This window comes from Electrona antarctica (assembly GCF_951216825.1).
Source record: "Electrona antarctica genome assembly, contig: scaffold_96, whole genome shotgun sequence".
Taxonomy (NCBI): Eukaryota; Metazoa; Chordata; class Actinopteri; order Myctophiformes; family Myctophidae; genus Electrona; species Electrona antarctica.
The window spans coordinates 85,099-107,805 of NW_027637920.1; the positions used below are offsets into that span (position 1 = coordinate 85,099).

The window sequence follows — 22,707 nt, forward strand, 5'->3', positions numbered from 1 at the left end:
TCTTAGTGAAGTATTTAGACAGGTACATGGGTATCTTAGTGAAGTATTTAGACAGGTACATGGGTATCTTAGTGAAGTATTTAGACAGGTACATGGGTATCTTAGTGAAGTATTTAGACAGATACATGGGTATCTTAGTGAAGTATTTAGACAGGTACATGAGTATCTTAATGACGTATTTAGACAGGTACATGGGTATCTTAGTGAAGTATTTAGACAGGTACATGGGTATCTTAGTGAAGTATTTAGACAGGTACATGGGTATCGTAGTGAAGTATTTAGACAGGTACATGGGTATCTTAGTGAAGTATTTAGACAGGTACATGGGTATCGTAGTGAAGTATTTAGACAGGTACATGGGTATCTTAGTGAAGTATTTAGACAGGTACATGGGTATCTTAGTGAAGTATTTAGACAGGTACATGGGTATCTTAGTGAAGTATTTAGACAGGTACATGGGTATCGTAGTGAAGTATTTAGACAGGTACATGGGTATCTTAGTGAAGTATTTAGACAGGTACATGGGTATCTTAGTGAAGTATTTAGACAGATACATGGGTATCTTGGTGGTGTAGTGAATCTTGTGGACCAGACCCATTGCAAGATGCTGTACTCTGTCACCGACCCTAAGCCATTTCAGCCTGTCAAAGTGGGCAGGGGTGAAGTGGGTTTGAGGAGTGTGGCCAAGTAGTAGCCTAACCAGTTTGTTTTGATAAGTCTGGAGCCTTGTTTTAAGGGCCTTAGAGGTGCTGTGGTACCAAGAGGTGCATGCATAGTCGAAGAAACCTTGTACGAGGGCTTCAAGGTGTTTTTGTTGACCAGAGTTTGTTTGCTCCGCTGTTGGCTTGTTTCTATTTGCTCCGCTGTTGGCTTGTTTCCGAGAGCTATCATTAAACACTCATCCCTTTTTGAATATTAATGAACAGAGCCTGCATTTCCCCACGGGATCAATAGAGAACTATCTGTCTATTGTTTGCTTAACGGTTAAAACGAGCGCCCACAACTTTGCTTGAGTGCCACTATAGTTCCACACTCACTCCAGAGGGCCACTATAGTTCCACAGTAGATACTGCGCACCCCTGGGTGTGAGAGTAGGTACTGCGCACCCCTGGGTGTGAGAGTAGGTACTGCGCACCCCTGGGTGTGAGAGTAGGTACTGCGCACCCCTGGGTGTTTTTCCAACCAAACTCCCTTGGGAAACTGTGACAGATGCTGAAAGTTGGGGTACCATTATCAGCCAATATAAGGCAAAACATTCCAAATTTCATTATACTTTAAGTAGCATGTGACATGTCAAACTAGGGGGTTTTTATGATGCTGAATCCATTCCAAGCATTCGTTTTGCACGAAAATACTCCTTGGGCTAAATTCGGCCATAGCCACTTGCCCAAATGTGCCCAAATGTGCTGACATCATCACATTTGTGATGACGGCTATGGGCATTTTTAGGCAAAGGAGTGTTTTTTGTGCAAACCCCCTATGCCCTAGTTTGACATGCCACATGCTACTTAAAGTATAATGAAATTTGGAATGTTTTGCCTTATATTGGTTGATAATGGTACCCCAACTTTCAGCAGCTGTCACAAAGTTTCCCAAGGGAGTTTGGTTGGAACAATTGTTTCTGTGATAGTAGACACCTTTATGAACACATCTGTAACGAAAGCTAGTGGTAAGCATTTTTTTCCCAGATTTGCCACAACTTAAGGTAACTTTACCTAACTAGTAGTTCTGACTGCAATGGGAAGTTCATTCCATAGTGTTGGAGCCAAAGCCAGAAGGGTGGCGGTGGCTCAGCGGTAGAGTGGCTGGATGGTAACCGCAAGGTTCCCAGCTCAATCCCTGTGGGCTCCCCCAGAGTTAGTGTCCAAGTGTCCTTGAGCAAGACTCTGAACCCCTGATTGCTCCTGATGTGCTGGTTGGTGCCTTGCATGGTTTCCTCCACCATCGGTGTGCGAATGTGTGTGTGAATGGGTGAATGTAATGCACCATCTATGTAAAGGTGTGTGAATGTGTGTGTGGATGGGTGAATGTAATGCACCATCCATGTAAAGGTGTGTGAATGTGTTTGTGAATGGGTGAATGTAATGCACAATCTATGTAAAGGTGTGAATGTGTGTGTGAATGGGTGAATGTAATGCACCATCTATGTAAAGGTGTGTGAATGTGTGTGTGAATGGGTGAATGTAATGCACAATCTATGTAAAGGTGTGTGAATGTGTGTGTGAATGGGTGAATGTAATGCACCATGTATGTAAAGGTGTGTGAATGTGTGTGTGAATGGGTGAATGTAATGCACCATCTATGTAAAGGTGTGTGAATGTGTGTGTGAATGGGTGAATGTAATCCAACATCTATGTAAAGGTGTGTGAATGTGTGTGTGAATGGGTGAATGTAATGCACCATCTATGTAAAGGTGTGTGAATGTGTGTGTGAATGGGTGAATGTAATGCACCATCTATGTAAAGGTGTGTGAATGTGTGTGTGAATGGGTGAATGTAATGCACCATGTATGTAAAGGTGTGTGAATGTGTGTGTGAATGGGTGAATGTAATGCACCATCTATGTAAAGGTGTGTGAATGTGTGTGTGAATGGGTGAATGTAATCCAACATCTATGTAAAGGTGTGTGAATGTGTGTGTGAATGGGTGAATGTAATGCACCATCTATGTAAAGGTGTGTGAATGTGTGTGTGAATGCGTGAATGTAATGCACCATCTATGTAAAGGTGTGTGAATGTGTGTGTGAATGCGTGAATGTAATGCACCATCTATGTAAAGCGCCTTGGATAAAGGCACTTAATTGATCAATTTTCAGAAGGGAGAAGCGTGTGGAGTGTTTTTAGTGAAGGTACTTCCAGCTTCTCTGCGTCGGCTGATCGATATGGGGGAGCCATACCTTTGGTTGGACATGTGAGAATTTCTGCTGGTTGAAGACCCAAGCGTCATTAATTTCAGTGAGCCGACAATTATATAAATAATATAACAATATCACATATCATATGTGTGATGGCATCTACAAGACAGCAGGTGTGTGTGTGTGTGTGTGTGTGTGTGTGTGTGTGTGTGTGTGTGTGTGTGTGTGTGTGTGTGTGTGCGTGTGCGTGTGCGTGTGTGCCCAGCAACTGCAGTGCCACTCATTATGTTTGAGTTGTCACGCTATCTTCCTTTGAATTAGAGCTGTTCCGATACCGATACCGATACCGGTATCGGCTCGATACCACCCTAAAGTACTGATACTCTGACCCAAAACATTAAATTGACACTATAGGCTGAACGAGCAAGTCTGACCCAACACTGCAGCAAATCACCAAAAACAGCCGATCTACAAACATGCATTTAGTTTTATTTTGATCATCATCAACTGTATAACAAGTCATAACAAATAACGTTACATCCCACATTTCATGGATCGGAGATCCATCTGCAGCTATGAGAAAAAAATAAGTGGTTACTCAACAAAAATACAAATAAAATACTCTTATTGGTAAGCCCTACTTATTGGTATCGGTGGGTTAGGGTTAGTAATGTTAACTAATGTCAGGGTTATTTGGTACTGGCACTGTGTGTGTGTGTGTGTGTGTGTGTGTGTGTGTGTGTGTGTGTGTGTGTGTGTGTGTGTGTGTGTGTGTGTGTGTGTGTGTGTGTGTGTGTGTGCGGGTGTGCGGGTGTGTGTGTGCGCACGCACACACACACCCGCACATATGGGGGGAGAGACCCGATATATCTTAGCTCTATGGGAGAGACGCAGAGACAGATACATATGTAAAACCATCCTGTCAAGAGTAGCCTATATAGTAGTATAGTAAAGTAGCCTACATGTAGCCTACCCTAACCCTATAGCCTACATGTAGAGTAGCCTACCCTAACCCTATAGCCTACATGTAGAGTAGCCTACCCTAACCCTATAGCCTACATGTAGAGTAGCCTACCCTATAGCCTACATGTAGAGTAGCCTACCCTAACCCTATAGCCTACATGTAGAGTAGCCTACCCTAACCCTATAGCCTACATGTAGAGTAGCCTACCCTAACCCTATAGCCTACATGTAGAGTAGCCTACCCTAACCCTATAGCCTACATGTAGAGTAGCCTACATGTAGAGTAGCCTACCCTAACCCTATAGCCTACATGTAGAGTAGCCTACCCTAACCCTATAGCCTACATGTAGAGTAGCCTACCCTAACCCTATAGTCTACATGTAGAGTAGCCTATACCCTAACCCTATAGCCTACATGTAGAGTAGCCTACCCTAACCCTATAGCCTACATGTAGAGTAGCCTACCCTAACCCTATAGCCTACATGTAGAGTAGCCTACCCTAACCCTATAGCCTACATGTATCCTACCCTAACCCTATAGCCTACATGTAGAGTAGCCTACCCTAACCCTATAGCCTACATGTATCCTACCCTAACCCTATAGCCTACATGTAGAGTAGCCTATACCCTAACCCTATAGCCTACATGTAGAGTAGCCTATACCCTAACCCTATAGCCTACATGTAGAGTAGCCTACCCTAACCCTATAGCCTACATGTAGAGTAGCCTATACCCTAACCCTATAGCCTACATGTAGAGTAGCCTACATGTAGAGTAGCCTATACCCTAACCCTATAGCCTACATGTAGAGTAGCCTACCCTAACCCTATAGCCTACATGTAGAGTAGCCTACCCTAACCCTATAGCCTACATGTAGAGTAGCCTACATGTAGAGTAGCCTATACCCTAACCCTATAGCCTACATGTAGAGTAGCCTACCCTAACCCTATAGCCTACATGTAGAGTAGCCTACCCTAACCCTATAGCCTACATGTAGAGTAGCCTATACCCTAACCCTATAGCCTACATGTAGAGTAGCCTACCCTAACCCTATAGCCTACATGTAGAGTAGCCTACCCTAACCCTATAGCCTACATGTAGAGTAGCCTATACCCTAACCCTATAGCCTACATGTAGAGTAGCCTATACCCTAACCCTATAGCCTACATGTAGAGTAGCCTACATGTAGAGTAGCCTATACCCTAACCCTATAGCCTACATGTAGAGTAGCCTACCCTAACCCTATAGCCTACATGTAGAGTAGCCTACATGTAGAGTAGCCTATACCCTAACCCTATAGCCTACATGTAGAGTAGCCTATACCCTAACCCTATAGCCTACATGTAGAGTAGCCTACCCTAACCCTATAGCCTACATGTAGAGTAGCCTACATGTAGAGTAGCCTATACCCTAACCATATAGCCTACATGTAGAGTAGCCTATACCCTAACCCTATAGCCTACATGTAGAGTAGCCTACCCTAACCCTATAGCCTACATGTAGAGTAGCCTACATGTAGAGTAGCCTACATGTAGAGTAGCCTACCCTAACCCTATAGCCTACATGTAGAGTAGCCTATACCCTAACCCTATAGCCTACATGTAGAGTAGCCTACCCTAACCCTATAGCCTACATGTAGAGTAGCCTACCCTAACCCTATAGCCTACGTGTAGAGTAGCCTACCCTAACCCTATAGCCTACATGTAGAGTAGCCTATATAGTAGTATAGTAAAGTAGCCTACATGTAGAGTAGCCTACCCTAACCCTATAGCCTACATGTATCCTACCCTAACCCTATAGCCTACATGTAGAGTAGCCTACCCTAACCCCTATAGCCTACATGTAGAGTAGCCTATACCCTAACCCTATAGCCTACATGTAGAGTAGCCTACCCTAACCCTATAGCCTACATGTAGAGTAGCCTACCCTAACCCTATAGCCTACATGTAGAGTAGCCTACCCTAACCCTATAGCCTACATGTAGAGTAGCCTATACCCTAACCCTATAGCCTACATGTAGAGTAGCCTACCCTAACCCTATAGCCTACATGTAGAGTAGCCTACCCTAACCCTATAGCCTACATGTAGAGTAGCCTACCCTAACCCTATAGCCTACATGTAGAGTAGCCTACCCTAACCCTATAGCCTACATGTAGAGTAGCCTACCCTAACCCTATAGCCTACATGTAGAGTAGCCTATACCCTAACCCTATAGCCTACATGTAGAGTATAGCCTACCCTAACCCTATAGCCTACATGTAGAGTAGCCTATACCCTAACCCTATAGCCTACATGTAGAGTAGCCTACATGACCCTAACCCTAACCCTATATAGCCTACATGACCCTAACCCTAACCCTATATAGCCTACATGACCCTAACCCTAACCCTATATAGCCTACATGACCCTAACCCTAACCCTATATAGCCTGCATGACCCTAACTCTATATAGCCTACATGCAAGCCATTTAAAATGTTAAATAAGCTACACATGTGGTCCCAAATGATTAATTGATTACATCACTATAGCCAAAGATGTGAAACTGGGTCAACTCAATTAGCTGCAGCGGAGCATGTTCTGACCTGAAGCTCAATACTAACTGACCAGCACGGCTGGTCAGTTGGGTGCACACATGGAAGAAAAGTCCTTTTTATGGGGGATACCTTGTTGTAGGCTGTACGTCTCTGGTGAATTGCATGCATCAGCGGCAAGCACATTATTGTTCAAACAGCTGCTCCTCTGTTCATCTGTTGCTCTTATTTGGCTTATAAAATAATTAATAATGCAATAGCAAGTTGTTGCTGTCGTTCCATGTAGCTGTTCTCTTCTCTCTCTGTGTGACTGAAGGCTGTTCTCTTCTCTCTCTCTGTGTGACTGAAGGCTGTTCTCTTCTCTCTCTGTGTGACTGAAGGCTGTTCTCTCTCTGTGTGACTGAAGGCTGTTCTCTCTCTGTGTGACTGAAGGCTGTTCTCTTCTCTCTCTGTGTGACTGAAGGCTGTTCTCTCTCTGTGTGACTGAAGGCTGTTCTCTCTCTGTGTGACTGAAGGCTGTTCTCTCTCTGTGTGACTGAAGGCTGTTCTCTCTCTGTGTGACTGAAGGCTGTTCTCTCTGTGTGTGACTGAAGGCTGTTCTCTTCTCTCTCTGTGTGACTGAAGGCTGTTCTCTTCTCTCTCTGTGTGTGACTGAAGGCTGTTCTCTCTGTGTGACTGAAGGCTGTTCTCTTCTCTCTCTGTGTGACTGAAGGCTGTTCTCTCTCTGTGTGACTGAAGGCTGTTCTCTATCTGTGTGACTGAAGGCTGTTCTCTCTCTGTGTGACTGAAGGCTGTTCTCTCTATGTGTGACTGAAGGCTGTTCTCTCTGTGTGTGACTGAAGGCTGTTCTCTTCTCTCTCTGTGTGACTGAAGGCTGTTCTCTCTCTGTGTGACTGAAGGCTGTTCTCTCTCTGTGTGACTGAAGGCTGTTCTCTTCTCTCTCTGTGTGACTGAAGGCTGTTCTCTCTCTGTGTGACTGAAGGCTGTTCTCTATCTGTGTGACTGAAGGCTGTTCTCTCTCTGTGTGACTGAAGGCTGTTCTCTCTGTGTGACTGAAGGCTGTTCTCTTCTCTCTCTGTGTGACTGAAGGCTGTTCTCTCTCTGTGTGACTGAAGGCTGTTCTCTTCTCTCTCTGTGTGACTGAAGGCTGTTCTCTCTGTGTGTGACTGAAGGCTGTTCTCTTCTCTCTCTGTGTGACTGAAGGCTGTTCTCTCTCTGTGTGACTGAAGGCTGTTCTCTCTCTGTGTGACTGAAGGCTGTTCTCTTCTCTCTCTGTGTGACTGAAGGCTGTTCTCTCTCTGTGTGACTGAAGGCTGTTCTCTATCTGTGTGACTGAAGGCTGTTCTCTCTCTGTGTGACTGAAGGCTGTTCTCTCTGTGTGACTGAAGGCTGTTCTCTTCTCTCTCTGTGTGACTGAAGGCTGTTCTCTCTCTGTGTGACTGAAGGCTGTTCTCTTCTCTCTCTGTGTGACTGAAGGCTGTTCTCTCTCTGTGTGACTGAAGGCTGTTCTCTCTCTGTGTGACTGAAGGCTGTTCTCTCTCTGTGTGACTGAAGGCTGTTCTCTCTGTGTGATTGAAGGCTGTTCTCTCTCTGTGTGACTGAAGGCTGTTCTCTCTCTGTGTGACTGAAGGCTGTTCTCTCTCTGTGTGACTGAAGGCTGTTCTCTCTCTGTGTGACTGAAGGCTGTTCTCTCTCTGTGTGACTGAAGGCTGTTCTCTCTCTGTGTGACTGAAGGCTGTTCTCTCTGTGTGACTGAAGGCTGTTCTCTCTCTGTGTGACTGAAGGCTGTTCTCTCTCTGTGTGACTGAAGGCTGTTCTCTCTCTGTGTGACTGAAGGCTATTATCTTCTCTCTCTGTGTGACTGAAGGCTGTTCTCTCTCTGTGTGACTGAAGGCTATTATCTTCTCTCTCTGTGTGACTGAAGGCTGTTCTCTTCTCTCTCTGTGTGACTGAAGGCTGTTCTCTCTCTGTGTGACTGAAGGCTGTTCTCTTCTCTCTCTGTGTGACTGAAGGCTGTTCTCTCTCTGTGTGACTGAAGGCTGTTCTCTCTCTGTGTGACTGAAGGCTGTTCTCTCTCTGTGTGACTGAAGGCTGTTCTCTCTCTGTGTGACTGAAGGCTGTTCTCTCTCTGTGTGACTGAAGGCTGTTCTCTCTCTGTGTGACTGAAGGCTGTTCTCTCTCTGTGTGACTGAAGGCTGTTCTCTCTCTGTGTGACTGAAGGCTGTTCTCTTCTCTCTCTGTGTGACTGAAGGCTGTTCTCTCTCTGTGTGACTGAAGGCTGTTCTCTCTCTGTGTGACTGAAGGCTGTCCTCTCTCTGTGTGACTGAAGGCTGTTCTCTCTCTGTGTGACTGAAGGCTGTTCTCTCTCTGTGTGACTGAAGGCTGTTCTCTCTCTGTGTGACTGAAGGCTGTTCTCTCTCTGTGTGACTGAAGGCTGTTCTCTTCTCTCTCTGTGTGACTGAAGGCTGATCTCTCTCTGTGTGACTGAAGGCTGTTCTCTCTGTGTGACTGAAGGCTGTAACAGTGATTTCCCCTCATGTTCTTTTTCCCTCGATCATAAAATGACCTTTTTTTGGGGCGGCTGTGGCTCAGGAGGTATAGCAGGTCGTCCAATGAACCATGGGTTGGCGGTTCGAATCCCGGCTCCTGCTGTCTACATGTCGAAGTGTCCTTGGGCAAGACACTGAACCCCACCTTGCCTCCAGTGGTTGCCACCATTGGTGTGTGAATGTGGGAAGTGAGGACGCTGGCGTCGACTGTTACCCACTTCACCTCCCGATGTATGAATGAATGGACCGTTGTAAAGCGCTTTGAGTAAGCACGTAGTGCATAGAAAAGCGCTATAAAAATGCAATCCATTATTATTATTCTTTTCTTTTCTTTTGTGTCCACGTGTCATTTGTTTACATATTTGGTTCACTTTACAATGTCCTGTGTGAACACCAAAGCCAACTTTGGGTGTGAAAACATCAAAAAGGCCCTAAATATACTGTTTACGCCCTAAATATACCATTTAGGGGCAGCGGTGGCCTAAGGGTTAGAGGAGCGCCCTTGTTGCCGAAAGGTTGCCGGTTCGATTCCCCGGACGGGCAGGAAAAATCTGGGTGGAGAAGTGATTGTCATCACTCACCCAACACCGCTGAAGTGCCCTTGAGCAAGGCACTAAACCCCCAACTGCTCCAGTGGAGCTGCTTAGTGGCCAACAGTATAAGACTGTGGTTGTACTGGTCAGCTTCTTGGGGGAGCCAATCCATCTCTCCTCTCCTCCGCTCTGCTCTGTCTGGCACTGAAAGGGTTAAGTCCGATTCAGCACTTTCTACTGCATGTGGAGGATGATGGATGTTTCCTGCCGACCTCTGAGGGCCCCGCGTGAGCTTACAGATCTACTGTAGAGCTATATATACATCTGTGGATTAAAGTGTGTGTGTGTGTGTGTGTGTGTGTGTGTGTGTGTGTGTGTGTGTGTGTGTGTGTGTGTTTCAGAGTGCAGCGATGGAGGAGACTGTCATATGGGAGCAGCACACTGTAACACTGCACAGGGTAGGTGTCTGTCACACGCACGCACGCACGCACGCACGCACGCACGCACGCACGCACGCACGCACGCACGCACGCACGCACGCACGCACGCACGCACGCACGCACGCACGCACGCACGCACGCACGCACGCACGCACGCACGCACGCACGCACGCACGCACGCACGCACGCACGCACGAACTGTGGGTTACAAATCCCCGTGTTGCAGGTGATTTGTGACCAAATCACGTGATTTGGGGCATTTCGCAGGGGCCGTGATCAATTCAGATTTGTTTTCTTTTTTGGAGGGTTGGCCTCTCCTTCTACTCCGTGTTTTTTCGCGCTGCCGTTCACTTCCTTGTTTACGGCAAGGTATATTAAATGGAGGTAAAGTCACCAACGTCATTTCCGCTATCACGCAATTCCAGACGGCAGATTCGTCGCACCATGGGAGCCAAACTGCACCCGGAAGTTCGGCAGAATGCACTGGAGTCAATGAGAGCTCAGTGACCAGCTCTATTTATATATAAAATACATTGGAGTCAATGAGAGCTCAGTGACCAGCTCTATTTATATATAAAATACATTGGAGTCAATGAGAGCTCAGTGACCAGCTCTATTTATATATAAAATACATTGGAGTCAATGAGAGCTCAGTGACCAGCTCTATTTATATATAAAATACACTGGAGTCAATGAGAGCTCAGTGACCAGCTCTATTTATATATAAAATACATTGGAGTCAATGAGAGCTCAGTGACCAGCTCTATTTATATATAAAATACACTGGAGTCAATGAGAGCTCAGTGACCAGCTCTATTTATATATAAAATACATTGGAGTCAATGAGAGCTCAGTGACCAGCTCATGCACACACACTATATTTCTGAATGACTGAGACCTTTTGTAAAGTAATCGCTTCTGGAAAATAACAGAAGACATGTAACACATTATTGTCTGCTGTGTTGCGTTTCGATGTGTACACTGTGTAGTTTTTTAGAGGTATCTAAAGAGCAAAAAGTATGTTTCTGAACGTGCCAAGTATCGCGAGACTGTCCACCGTTTCCTGTCTGGCAGCCAAATCTCGCGATACCCCCGGAACAGAAACGATACCTGCTGCTGTTTAAATCCTCAAATGAAATGAAATTATATACTGTGAACTCTGTGCACATCGAAAAGCAAGTGATTAGAAAACAACCTGTGATATGTCTTCTTTTATATTTCTGAACGGATTATATGACAAAGGTCTGTTATGAGCTGGTCCAGCCGGCTCCATTCACTGCTTTGTATTCATGTAATTTCCGGTGCGAGATTTGGCTCCCATGAAAGTGTCATGGCGAAGCACTGTCACTGTCACTTCCTTCTCTAATCTTCCTTGGTTTACGGATCAGAACGAAAGCCTCGTATCTCCTAATCTAGGGAGCTCTCCATGGTTCTGAAAAAATGCCTCGTATCGCCTAATCTAGGGAGCTCTCCATGGTTCTGAAAGAATGCCTTGTATCTCCTAATCTAGGGAGCTCTCCATGGTTCTGAAAGAATGCCTCGTATCTCCTAATCTAGGGAGCTCTCCATGGTTCTGAAATAATGCCTCGTATCTCCTAATCTAGGGAGCTCTCCGTGGTTCTGAAAGAATGCCTCGTATCTCCTAATCTAGGGAGCTCCCCGTGGTTCTGAAAGAATGCCTCGTATCCTAATCTAGGGAGCTCTCCGTGGTTCTGAAAGAATCTAGGGAGCTCTCCGTGGTTCTGAAAGAATTCCTCGTATCCTAATCTAGGGAGCTCTCCGTGGTTCTGAAAGAATGCCTCGTATCCTAATCTAGGGAGCTCCCCGTGGTTCTGAAAGAATGCCTCGTATCCTAATCTAGGGAGCTCCCCGTGGTTCTGAAAGAATGCCTCGTATCCTAATCTAGGGAGCTCCCCGTGGTTCTGAAAGAATGCCTCGTATCTCCTAATCTAGGGAGCTCTCCGTGGTTCTGAAAGAATGCCTCGTATCCTAATCTAGGGAGCTCTCCGTGGTTCTGAAAGAATGCCTCGTATCCTAATCTAGGGAGCTCTCCGTGGTTCTGACCAGATGAACATACTGTACTTCTGTCTTCATTTCTGTCTTCAACAAGCCCCTCGCTTGGAATATTAGCGCTTCTAGAGAGACTTTATTAGTGACATCGTGAGGTAAAGAGAACGGCCAGCCCACCCATCAGAACACAGAGCACAACGGCCAGCCCACCCATCAGAACACAATAGAGTAGCATATAGACGTTTTATGTGTCTTTAAATGTTCTGATGAATTGGAAATGGAGGACCCTGAAGTAACAAGTCATTTTCTTTTTCTGGTTTTATACTCGTAGCAGTCAGATTTTGTATGCGCGTTGTTGTTGTTGTCCTTATCCAAGTTCCTCTCCTCCTCCTCCTCCTCCTCCTCCTCCGATAAAAACTCAATAATGCTACTACTACTTTATTCTGTTCTAGTCTTTTTTTTATTTCGGGCCCACCAAAGCAAGCGTTATGATATTCGATTCTGATTGAGTCTTTGTGAGATTTGGCAATGCAGTCAGTTCTGTTCATAAGAACTCACCAGCCTCACCATTTTGTACAAAACGCATGCTGTCCCCAAGGCTAAACTCCAAGTAGCAGTTAATCTATTGCTCCATAAAAGTATGAAAGTTCCATATTCCATATGCAACGAACGACAACAGATGCAAATTGCAAAAGTCGAGACGAGTTGTTTTTATTTACACACCCAGCACCGTCAACAGTGAGGCGTCAAGCCTCACGATGCCGGGGTTCCATATCCACCTATTTCCTCTCAAAACGGGCACACATTTCAAAATAAGAGTGTTTTTTTGTTTGTACTTGCAATGCAATCATTCAAACCATATTTTATTTTGGAATCGTACTGGAAATAGAATTACTATGACGAGGAAGAAGCCTAGTTGACTTGAAAATGAAACTAAAATAATAATAGAGACGTATTGTATATTGTATATTGTATTGTAATGTGCATTTGGGGTGGCGGAGCACCCTCTACAGCTACCGGAGCGCCCTCTACAGGTAGGGGAGCTCAAGTGACAGGTACTTGGCGGAGCTGAGCTCCGCCAAAAGTAAGCACTGCCTCCCGGCTTTTGTACAGAATGGAAGGGGTGGGGGGGCTTTCAGAGTAAAAGCCATATCTGCCCGGCACCCGAGCTCCTATTTTGAAAGAAATCCTGGCGCTCATTGATTAACATCCCAAGTTAAAACGGATCAATTATTTGCTGTGGCCAGTCCTGCATCCTTCCTGGATTATAATGTAAATATAAAGTACATGAACCAGTGGATCTATCTACTATCTACTGATATTGACGTCAGACTTCGGTGCTCTATTATAATACAAAGCTGCCCCGCCCGTTAAATAATGGACCCGTTTCCTGTTCCTATCGGCGCTCACTAACTTTTTTTACTTTTTTTTATCCCACGATTTTTGTAACACTCCCTCTGCCAACCCGGGAAGAGCAACGGACTGGCCTCATGCTTCCTTCAATGCATGAGGAGTCCTTAAGGGTTGTTTTTGATCGATGCATGTGCGGCGTGCGCGCCCCTGAAAAAAAGAAACGTTGGCCGTATGCCGTGGTGACGGCGTGCAACGAGCAATGCAGCGATTCGGAATTAACTTGAGGGGGGAGTGTCCACTCAGTCTAGACGAGGGGGGAGTGTCCACTCTCTATCGGGGGCGCTGTCCCATCGACAGGAGAGATCACCAGAGCAGCAGCGTTTGTACCATTTGGGTTCCTACATGGATTTAATAATGGACAGAGTCTCTCAGTGAAGGAGCAGCCAGTGAAAGAGTAGATGTGAACTCTGGTCTCTACATCGTAAAAGGAGACCAGACCCTCCTCGTAATCCACAAACACTCCCACTTTCTGGAGCTCCTCTCTTACAGGGAGGAGGACAGGAGGGCCAGCAGCAGCCTTGTACTCATTTCCATTCCTCAACATTATAGTCCAGTAACCATTGTTGGGACCTCCCTTCCTGTTGACGGACTCTCTGACCACTCCTACATCCCAGTCAGTCTTCCCTCCAACCTGAACCTCAAAGTAAAACCTTCCTGAGGAGAAGCTCTGTTTTCCTAAGACAGATAAATAATATGAGAATCTCGCTTTGTTCTTTGGCAGATTCTTCGATACGTTTCCAAGACTCACTTGTTTTCCATCCTCAGACAGGTTGAGGCGGGGGTGTGCTGTATCAGGGTCCAATGTTACATTCACCTCATGTTGATGAATTATCCTCATCTCAGAATCACACGGTTTCTCCATCTCTTCTCTGGGTTCGGTTCGTCTCTCTCAAGCTACTGCTCCTCACACTGTGTGGAATCAGCCTTTTAATGGAATCTCATCTCATCAGAATATGACGTCAGGTTCGACCAAATATGGAGATCCTCACAGTGCGTTAATGCGTGCAACGCGCAGGGCGCTCTTGACGAGTAGGCTCGTCCGGAGACAACGGATTAAATAGCATGGAACGCGCGTTATGCAGTCAAACAGTCACCTACTGGTGCCTTCTACGCGTATATTCGTAGACAACCGTTTACTCCATATACGAACACGCCGTCCGTCTGTTTACCTTTTAGCGTTGCTCTCCTCCGTCACCACCAGCGATGTTTACCTTTTAGCGTTGCTCTCCTCCGTCACCACCAGCGATGTTTACCTTTTAGCGTTGCTCTCCTCCGTCACCACCAGCGATGCAGTTTTTAAATGTGTCGTTCTTGCTTACTGTAAGTCGCTCTGGGTAAAGAGTGTCTGATAAATGAATACATTGTAAATGTTATACCGGTGTGTGCGTTTGTGTGTGTGTGTGTGTGCGTGCGTGCGTGCGTGCTTGCCTGCGTGCGTGCTTGCCTGCGTGTGTGTGTGTGCAGGCACCAGGCTTCGGCTTCGGCATCGCCATCTCCGGAGGTCGAGACAACCCTCACTTCCAGAGCGGAGAAACCTCCATCGTCATCTCAGACGTCCTGAAGGGAGGCCCTGCAGAGGGCCTGCTACAGTGAGTCTGTCTCTCTGTGTGTGTGTGTGTGTGTGTGTGTGTGTGTGTGTGTGTGTGTGTGTGTGTGTGTGTGTGTGTGTGTGTGTGTGTGTGTGTGTGTGTGTGTGTGTGGCCGTCCACGCAAGCACACTTACATACATTTGCTCCATGGTTTGTTAAATTGTTGTTTATTATACAACAGGTCGTTTTGAGGAAGCAATCTGATTGGTTGAACACTTTCTAACTGTGCTTCAAACCACATTATTTCACCGGCTAATCAAAACAAACAATTCAGCCGTGCTTTTCTCTCAGAGAGCAGCAGACTGGGTGGCTAGGCTAGCTAGTTTCTGTTCTCCCAGAGAGCAGCAGACTGGGTGGCTAGGCTAGCTAGTTTCTGTTCTCCCAGAGAGCAGCAGACTGGGTGGCTAGGCTAGCTAGTTTCTGTTCTCCCAGAGAGCAGCAGACTGGGTGGCTAGGCTAGCTAGTTTCTGTTCTCTCAGAGCGCAGCAGACTGGGTGGCTAGGCTAGCTAGTTTCTGTTATCTTAGAGCGCAACAGACTGGGTGGCTAGGCTAGCTAGTTTCTGTTCTCTCAGAGAGCAGCAGACTGGGTGGCTAGGCTAGCTAGTTTCTGTTCTCTCAGAGAGCAGCAGACTGGGTGGCTAGGCTAGCTAGTTTCTGTTTTCCCAGAGAGCAGCAGACTGGGTGGCTAGGCTAGCTAGTTTCTGTTCTCCCAGAGAGCAGCAGACTGGGTGGCTAGGCTAGCTAGTTTCTGTTCTCTCAGAGCGCAACAGACTGGGTGGCTAGGCTAGCTAGTTTCTGTTCTCCCAGAGAGCAGCAGACTGGGTGGCTAGGCTAGCTAGTTTCTGTTCTCTCAGAGCGCAACAGACTGGGTGGCTAGGCTAGCTAGTTTCTGTTCTCTCAGAGCGCAACAGACTGGGTGGCTAGGCTAGCTAGTTTCTGTTCTCCCAGAGAGCAGCAGACTGGGTGGCTAGGCTAGCTAGTTTCTGTTCTCTCAGAGCGCAACAGACTGGGTGGCTAGGCTAGCTAGTTTCTGTTCTCTCAGAGAGCAGCAGACTGGGTGGCTAGGCTAGCTAGTTTCTGTTCTCTCAGAGAGCAGCAGACTGGGTGGCTAGGCTAGCTAGTTTCTGTTCTCCCAGAGAGCAGCAGACTGGGTGGCTAGGCTAGCTAGTTTCTGTTCTCTCAGAGAGCAGCAGACTGGGTGGCTAGGCTAGCTAGTTTCTTGGGACATGTGTGGTCATAGTCGCTACATCTGTCATTGAAACATTATTATTTTTCAGTGATTCTCTTAGTTTTAAGGGTAACTGTTTGCAGGGGGTGGTTTAACGTCACAGTAACGCAGGCGTGTAAGTGTAATATTGCTTAATTAGACGATTGATCGAACCATTGTTTAGTAAAAGTTGACATTAATAGTATGCTTTTAGTAGCAGGGAGGGTGAATGAGTGAACCAGTCTGTCTCTGTTAGCATTAGCTCTGGTCCAGTGTGTTAGCGTTAGCGTAGCATTAGCTCTGGTCCAGTGCATTAGCATAGCATTAGCTCTGGTCCAGTGCATTAGCATAGCATTAGCTCTGGTCCACAACCCTGGAAATGCCGTAGTAGAAGAAGTGACTCTGTCCGGTACATTACTTTATTAAAATGGCACAAAGCCTGGAGATCAGACTGTTTCCTACAGTAGGTGTAGCAGGCTACGTGAGCAGCTACGTGGTAAAAGTTGCGGGGGGGCATACCGAAAGGTCCATTAACCACAATTAGTTAGGTAAAGTTAGCTTAAGTTGTGGCAAATCTGCAAAATAAATGCTTACCACTAGCTTTCTTCACAGATGTGTCTACTATCACAGAAAAAAATGTTCCAACCCAACTCCCTTTGGAAACTTTGTGACAGCTGCAGAAAGTTTGGGTACCATTATCAACCAATATAAGGCAAAGAATTCCAAATGTCATTATACTTTAAGTATCATGTGACATGTCAAACTAGGGGGTTTTCATGATGCTGAATCCATTCCAAGCGTGAGTTTTGCACTTAAATACTCCTTGGGCTAAATTCAGCCATAGCCACTTGCCCAAATGTGCCCAAATGTGCTGACCTCATCACATTTGTGATGATGGCTATGGGCATTTTTAGGCAAAGGAGTGTTTTTTGTGCAAAACTAATGCTTCCAGTGGATTCAGAATCTTGAAAACCCCCTAGTTTGACATGTCACATGCTACTTAATGTAAAATGACGTTTAGAATTCTTTGCCTTATATTCGATGTTAATGGTACCCCAACTTTCAGTAGTAGTAGACACCTTGGCTGATTCGGTCTGGCTTATTAGCCAGACTAGACACCTGTATGAACACATCTGTGAAGAAAGCTAGTGGTAAAGGGGTAAGCCTCTAACTCTGAGGACCCGACCCCCCCAGCTAAGTGTGTGTGTGTGTGTGTGTGTGTGTGTGTGTGTGTGTGTGTGTGTGTGTGTGTGTGTGTGTGTGTGTGTGTGTGTGTGTGTGTGTGTGTGTGTGTGTGTGTGTGTGTGTGTGTGTGCGTGCGTGCGTGCGTGCGTGCGTGCTCCAGGGAGAATGACAGGGTGGTCATGGTCAACACGGTCTCCATGGACAACGTGGAACACGCCTACGCCGTTCAACAGCTCCGCAAGAGCGGCAAGAACGCTAAGATCGTAAGTATCTATAAATCTACTGAGCACTAAGATCATAAGTATCTATAAATCTACTGAACGCTATGATTGTAAGTATCTATACTGTAGCTGTCCCAGTTTATGGGTATGCTGTAATATTTTATTTTTCTGAAAACATGCATATTGTGAATGTATTTTAGTCTCTGGGTAACATTGTATTGGTATGGTGAGTATAGCGCCATCTACTGTATTGGCGTGTGCGGCCGGTCACCCTCTTTTTTCAAGATTTACTCTACAGTTTTCTCCCGTGTGCCGGCACCGCTACAAGGACTTTGGTGTGCGTTAGCATTTTTGTACACCCTCTGGTATTTACATCTAAGGAACATGTTATGAATGTTCCTATGGTTCCACAGACCATCAGGAGGAAGAGGAAGGTCCATAATGAATGTTCTCTACTCCACAGACCATCAGGAGGAAGAGGAAGGTCCATAATGAATGTTCTCTACTCCACAGACCATCAGGAGGAAGAGGAAGGTCCATAATGAATGTTCTCTACTCCACAGACCATCAGGAGGAAGAGGAAGGTCCATAATGAATGTTCTCTACTCCACAGACCATCAGGAGGAAGAGGAAGGTCCATAATGACTGTTCTCTACTCCACAGACCATCAGGAGGAAGAGGAAGGTCCATAATGAATGTTCTCTACTCCACAGACCATCAGGAGGAAGAGGAAGGTCCATAATGAATGTTCTCTACTCCACAGACCATCAGGAGGAGGAGGAAGGTCCATAATGAATGTTCTCTACTCCACAGACCATCAGGAGGAAGAGGAAGGTCCATAATGAATGTTCTCCACTCCACAGACCATCAGGAGGAAGAGGAAGGTCCATAATGAATGTTCTCTACTCCACAGACCATCAGGAGGAAGAGGAAGGTCCATAATGAATGTTCTCTACTCCACAGACCATCAGGAGGAAGAGGAAGGTCCATAATGAATGTTCTCTACTCCACAGACCATCAGGAGGAAGAGGAAGGTCCATAATGACTGTTCTCTACTCCACAGACCATCAGGAGGAAGAGGAAGGTCCATAATGAATGTTCTCTACTCCACAGACCATCAGGAGGAAGAGGAAGGTCCATAATGAATGTTCTCTACTCCACAGACCATCAGGAGGAAGAGGAAGGTCCACGTCCCTCTGGGTCGTCTCGGGGAGAGAGAGACCATGTCGGAGGCCGAGGAGGAGGACAGCTACGACGAGGAGGTGTACGAGAGCCGCAGCGGGCGGAGCGCCCCCTACAGCGTGGGAGGGAGGCGCAGCGGACGCAGCGGCAGCCGGAGAGACCGGGACAGAGACAGAGATCGGGATCGAGATCGAGACAGAGACCGAGAGCGGAGCGGCTCGCGGGAGAGGAGCCTCTCGCCACGGTCCGACCGACGCTCGCAAAACTTCCCCCCGCGACCCGCCAAGGTCACGCTGGTCAAGTCCCGCAAGAATGAAGGTAAGCTCACACGAAAGTACTCAGAGCTGCAGTCAGAACTACAGACTCACTCCCAACCTAAACTATGGAATGAACTTCCCATTGCAGTCAGAACTACAGACTCACTCCCAACCTAAACTATGGAATGAACTTCCCATTGCAGTCAGAACTACAGACTCACTCCCAATCTAAACTATGGAATGAACTTCCCATTGCAGTCAGAACTACAGACTCACTCCCAATCTAAACTATGGAATGAACTTCCCATTGCAGTCAGAACTACAGACTCACTCCCAATCTAAACTATGGAATGAACTTCCCATTGCAGTCAGAACTACAGACTCACTCCCAATCTAAACTATGGAATGAACTTCCCATTGGAGTCAGAACTACAGACTCACTCCCAATCTAAACTATGGAATGAACTTCCCATTGCAGTCAGAACTACAGACTCACTCCCGATCTAAACTATGGAATGAACTTCCCATTGCAGTCAGAACTACAGACTCACTCCCAATCTAAACTATGGAATGAACTTCCCATTGCAGTCAGAACTACAGACTCACTCCCAATCTAAACTATGGAATGAACTTCCCATTGCAGTCAGAACTACAGACTCACTCCCAATCTAAACTATGGAATGAACTTCCCATTGGAGTCAGAACTACAGACTCACTCCCAATCTAAACTATGGAATGAACTTCCCATTGCAGTCAGAACTACAGACTCACTCCCAATCTAAACTATGGAATGAACTTCCCATTGCAGTCAGAACTACAGACTCACTCCCAATCTAAACTATGGAATGAACTTCCCATTGGAGTCAGAACTACAGACTCACTCCCAATCTAAACTATGGAATGAACTTCCCCTTGCAGTCAGAACTACAGACTCACTCCCAATCTAAACTATGGAATGAACTTCCCCTTGCAGTCAGAACTACAGACTCACTCCCAATCTAAACTATGGAATGAACTTCCCATTGCAGTCAGAACTACAGACTCATTCCCAATCTAAACTATGGAATGAATTCCCCTTGCAGTCAGAACTACAGACTCACTCCCAATCTAAACTATGGAATGAATTCCCCTTGCAGTCAGAACTACAGACTCATTCCCAATCTAAACTATGGAATGAACTTCCCATTGCAGTCAGAACTACAGACTCATTCCCAATCTAAACTATGGAATGAATTCCCCTTGCAGTCAGAACTACAGACTCACTCCCAATCTAAACTATGGAATGAATTCCCCTTGCAGTCAGAACTACAGACTCATTCCCAATCTAAACTATGGAATGAATTCCCCTTGCAGTCAGAACTACAGACTCATTCCCAATCTTCCACCGTAGTCTGAAATCCCACCTCTTCAGACTCCATCTTTAGCCCGTAGCCCCTCCCCTAGCCTCGACGACCTTACAGGCGAATGCAAAGGCTCAACTTATGGAACTTATTTAGCATTTTATGTAGACTCTCTTTTATGTAGACACTCTATAGTGTATACACATAGTTTCATTATATAGATATTCCACTGTTTCCACAGGTTTGTCTTTAGTTCAATGTTTGTTTAGTAAACGCATTGACAATGAAGGGACGATTTACATCAATGTGTCGTTTACGTCATATTGTCTCTTTATTGTTAATGGCGTTTAATATTTGTGTTTGCACCGTTTGTTTTATATCACCATTACATCACCTAATCAACATGAGTTAGACTTTAATATATTAGTGCCCCTCACTTCACACGGGTGTGACTTTTCTTGTTCTTTCTAATTATTTGATCAGCCCAAAACGTTGTGTTTGTTGTCATGATTTGTCTCCGTCCGAGTTGTCTCCGTCCGAGTTGTCTCCGTCCGAGTTGTCTCCGTCCGCGTCCGAGTTGTCTCCGTCCGAGTTGTCTCCGTCCGAGTTGTCTCCGTCCGAGTTGTCTCCGTCCGAGTTGTCTCCGTCCGCGTCCGAGTTGTCTCCGTCCGAGTTGTCTCCGTCCGAGTTGTCTCCGTCCGAGTTGTCTCCGTCCGCGTCCGAGTTGTCTCCGTCCGAGTTGTCTCCGTCCGAGTTGTCTCCGTCCGAGTTGTCTCCGTCCGCGTCGTCTCCGTCCGAGTTGTCTCCGTCCGAGTTGTCTCCGTCTGAGTTGTCTCCGTCCGAGTTGTCTCCGTCCGAGTTGTCTCCGTCCGAGTTGTCTCCGTCCGAGTTGTCTCCGTCCGAGTTGTCTCCGTCCGAGTTGTCTCCGTCCGAGTTGTCTCCGTCCGAGTTGTCTCCGTCCGAGTTGTCTCCGTCCGCGTCGTCTCCGTCCGAGTTGTCTCCGTCCGAGTTGTCTCCGTCCGAGTTGTCTCCGTCTGAGTTGTCTCCGTCCGACGCTTAAAAGGTCTTTAAATAAATACTTTTTGAAACGTCTGTGGGGAAAAAAGGAGGGGGCGGGGCTGCAACGCTCTATAGAGGGTATGCTAACACCTAACATGCTAACCTAACTATGCTAACATCTTATTGGTTGTTGCTGCTGTGTGCTAACATCTTATTGGTTGTTGCTGCTGTGTGCTAACATCTTATTGGTTGTTGCTGCTGTGTGCTAACAGCCTATTGGTTGTTGCTGCTGTGTGCTAACATCTTATTGGTTGTTGCTGCTGTGTGCTAACAGCCTATTGATTGTTGCTGCTGTGTGCTAACAGCCTATTGGTTGTTGCTGCTGTGTGCTAACAGCCTATTGGTTGTTGCTGCTGTGTGCTAACAGCCTATTCACCTATAGCTAAGCCCCACCCTCTCCCACTTAGACACTCTCACTTGGACACTTTCCAGCTGGGCTCATTCATTACAATGTAAATATAATGGATTTTAACACATTAAATACTTGTTCATTTTTGGAACCAGAACCTTCAAAATCTCTTCCAATCCGTCAGCAAGGCCTGCCGTATGCACTGGGTGTGACATTTATCTTTTTAAAACAATGTTTTATCATGTAGGAAAACTATTTTCCTGACATGCTATTGGTCCCCTCTCAGTTTACTGACATGCTATTGGTCCCCTCTCAGTGTGCTGACATTCTTATTGGTCCCCTCTCAGTGTGCTGACATGCTATTGGTCCCCTCTCAGTGTGCTGACATTCATATTGGTCCCCTCTCAGTTTACTGACATGCTATTGGTTCCCTCCCAGGGTGCTGACATGCTATTGGTTCCCTCCCAGGGTGCTGACATGCTATTGGTTCCCTCTCAGTGTGCTGACATGCTATTGGTTCCCTCTCAGTGTGCTGACATGCTATTGGTTCCCTCTCAGTTTACTGACATGCTATTGGTTCCCTCTCAGTGTGCTGACATTCTTATTGGTTCCCTCTCCAAGCAGAATATGGCCTCCGATTGGCCAGCCACATCTTCGTGAAGGACATCTCTCCAGAGAGCCTGGCGGCGCGCGACGGAAACATCCAGGAGGGAGACGTCGTGCTGAAGGTAGGAGCCCCCAACGGGAGGATTAGTTACTCTGAGGAGCCCCCACCGGGAGGAGTAGTTACTCTGAGGAACCCCCACCGGGAGGAGTAGTTACTCTGAGGAGCCCCCACCGGGATATTGTATTTCTACAATAGAATAACACTCTAGTCTAAAACCCACATCAAGTACACAAGAATAGTAATATATACTAGTAATAAATCACACACACTACATTTTTTCCGTCTCTCTTCAGATCAACAGAGAAACTGTCCTTTTTCTTTGTTTCCCACTCAGTTTAACTCATTCAGATTAACTCAT

At 46.3% G+C, this 22,707-nt stretch overlaps 1 protein-coding gene across 1 annotated transcript in view; it reads left to right on the forward strand.

Moving 5' to 3' along the window:
* Window positions 1–22,707, forward strand: part of LOC306918559 (tight junction protein 1-like) — a gene marked incomplete at its 5' end in the record, with an annotated part of 162,586 nt that overhangs the window by 67,113 nt on the left and 72,766 nt on the right. The window contains 5 exons of the mRNA XM_079531456.1: window positions 9,831–9,887; window positions 14,757–14,881; window positions 17,435–17,537; window positions 18,659–18,995; window positions 22,307–22,410. Coding sequence (XP_079387582.1) covers window positions 9,831–9,887; window positions 14,757–14,881; window positions 17,435–17,537; window positions 18,659–18,995; window positions 22,307–22,410 — 726 coding nt within the window. The remainder of the gene's footprint in view (window positions 1–9,830; window positions 9,888–14,756; window positions 14,882–17,434; window positions 17,538–18,658; window positions 18,996–22,306; window positions 22,411–22,707) is intronic.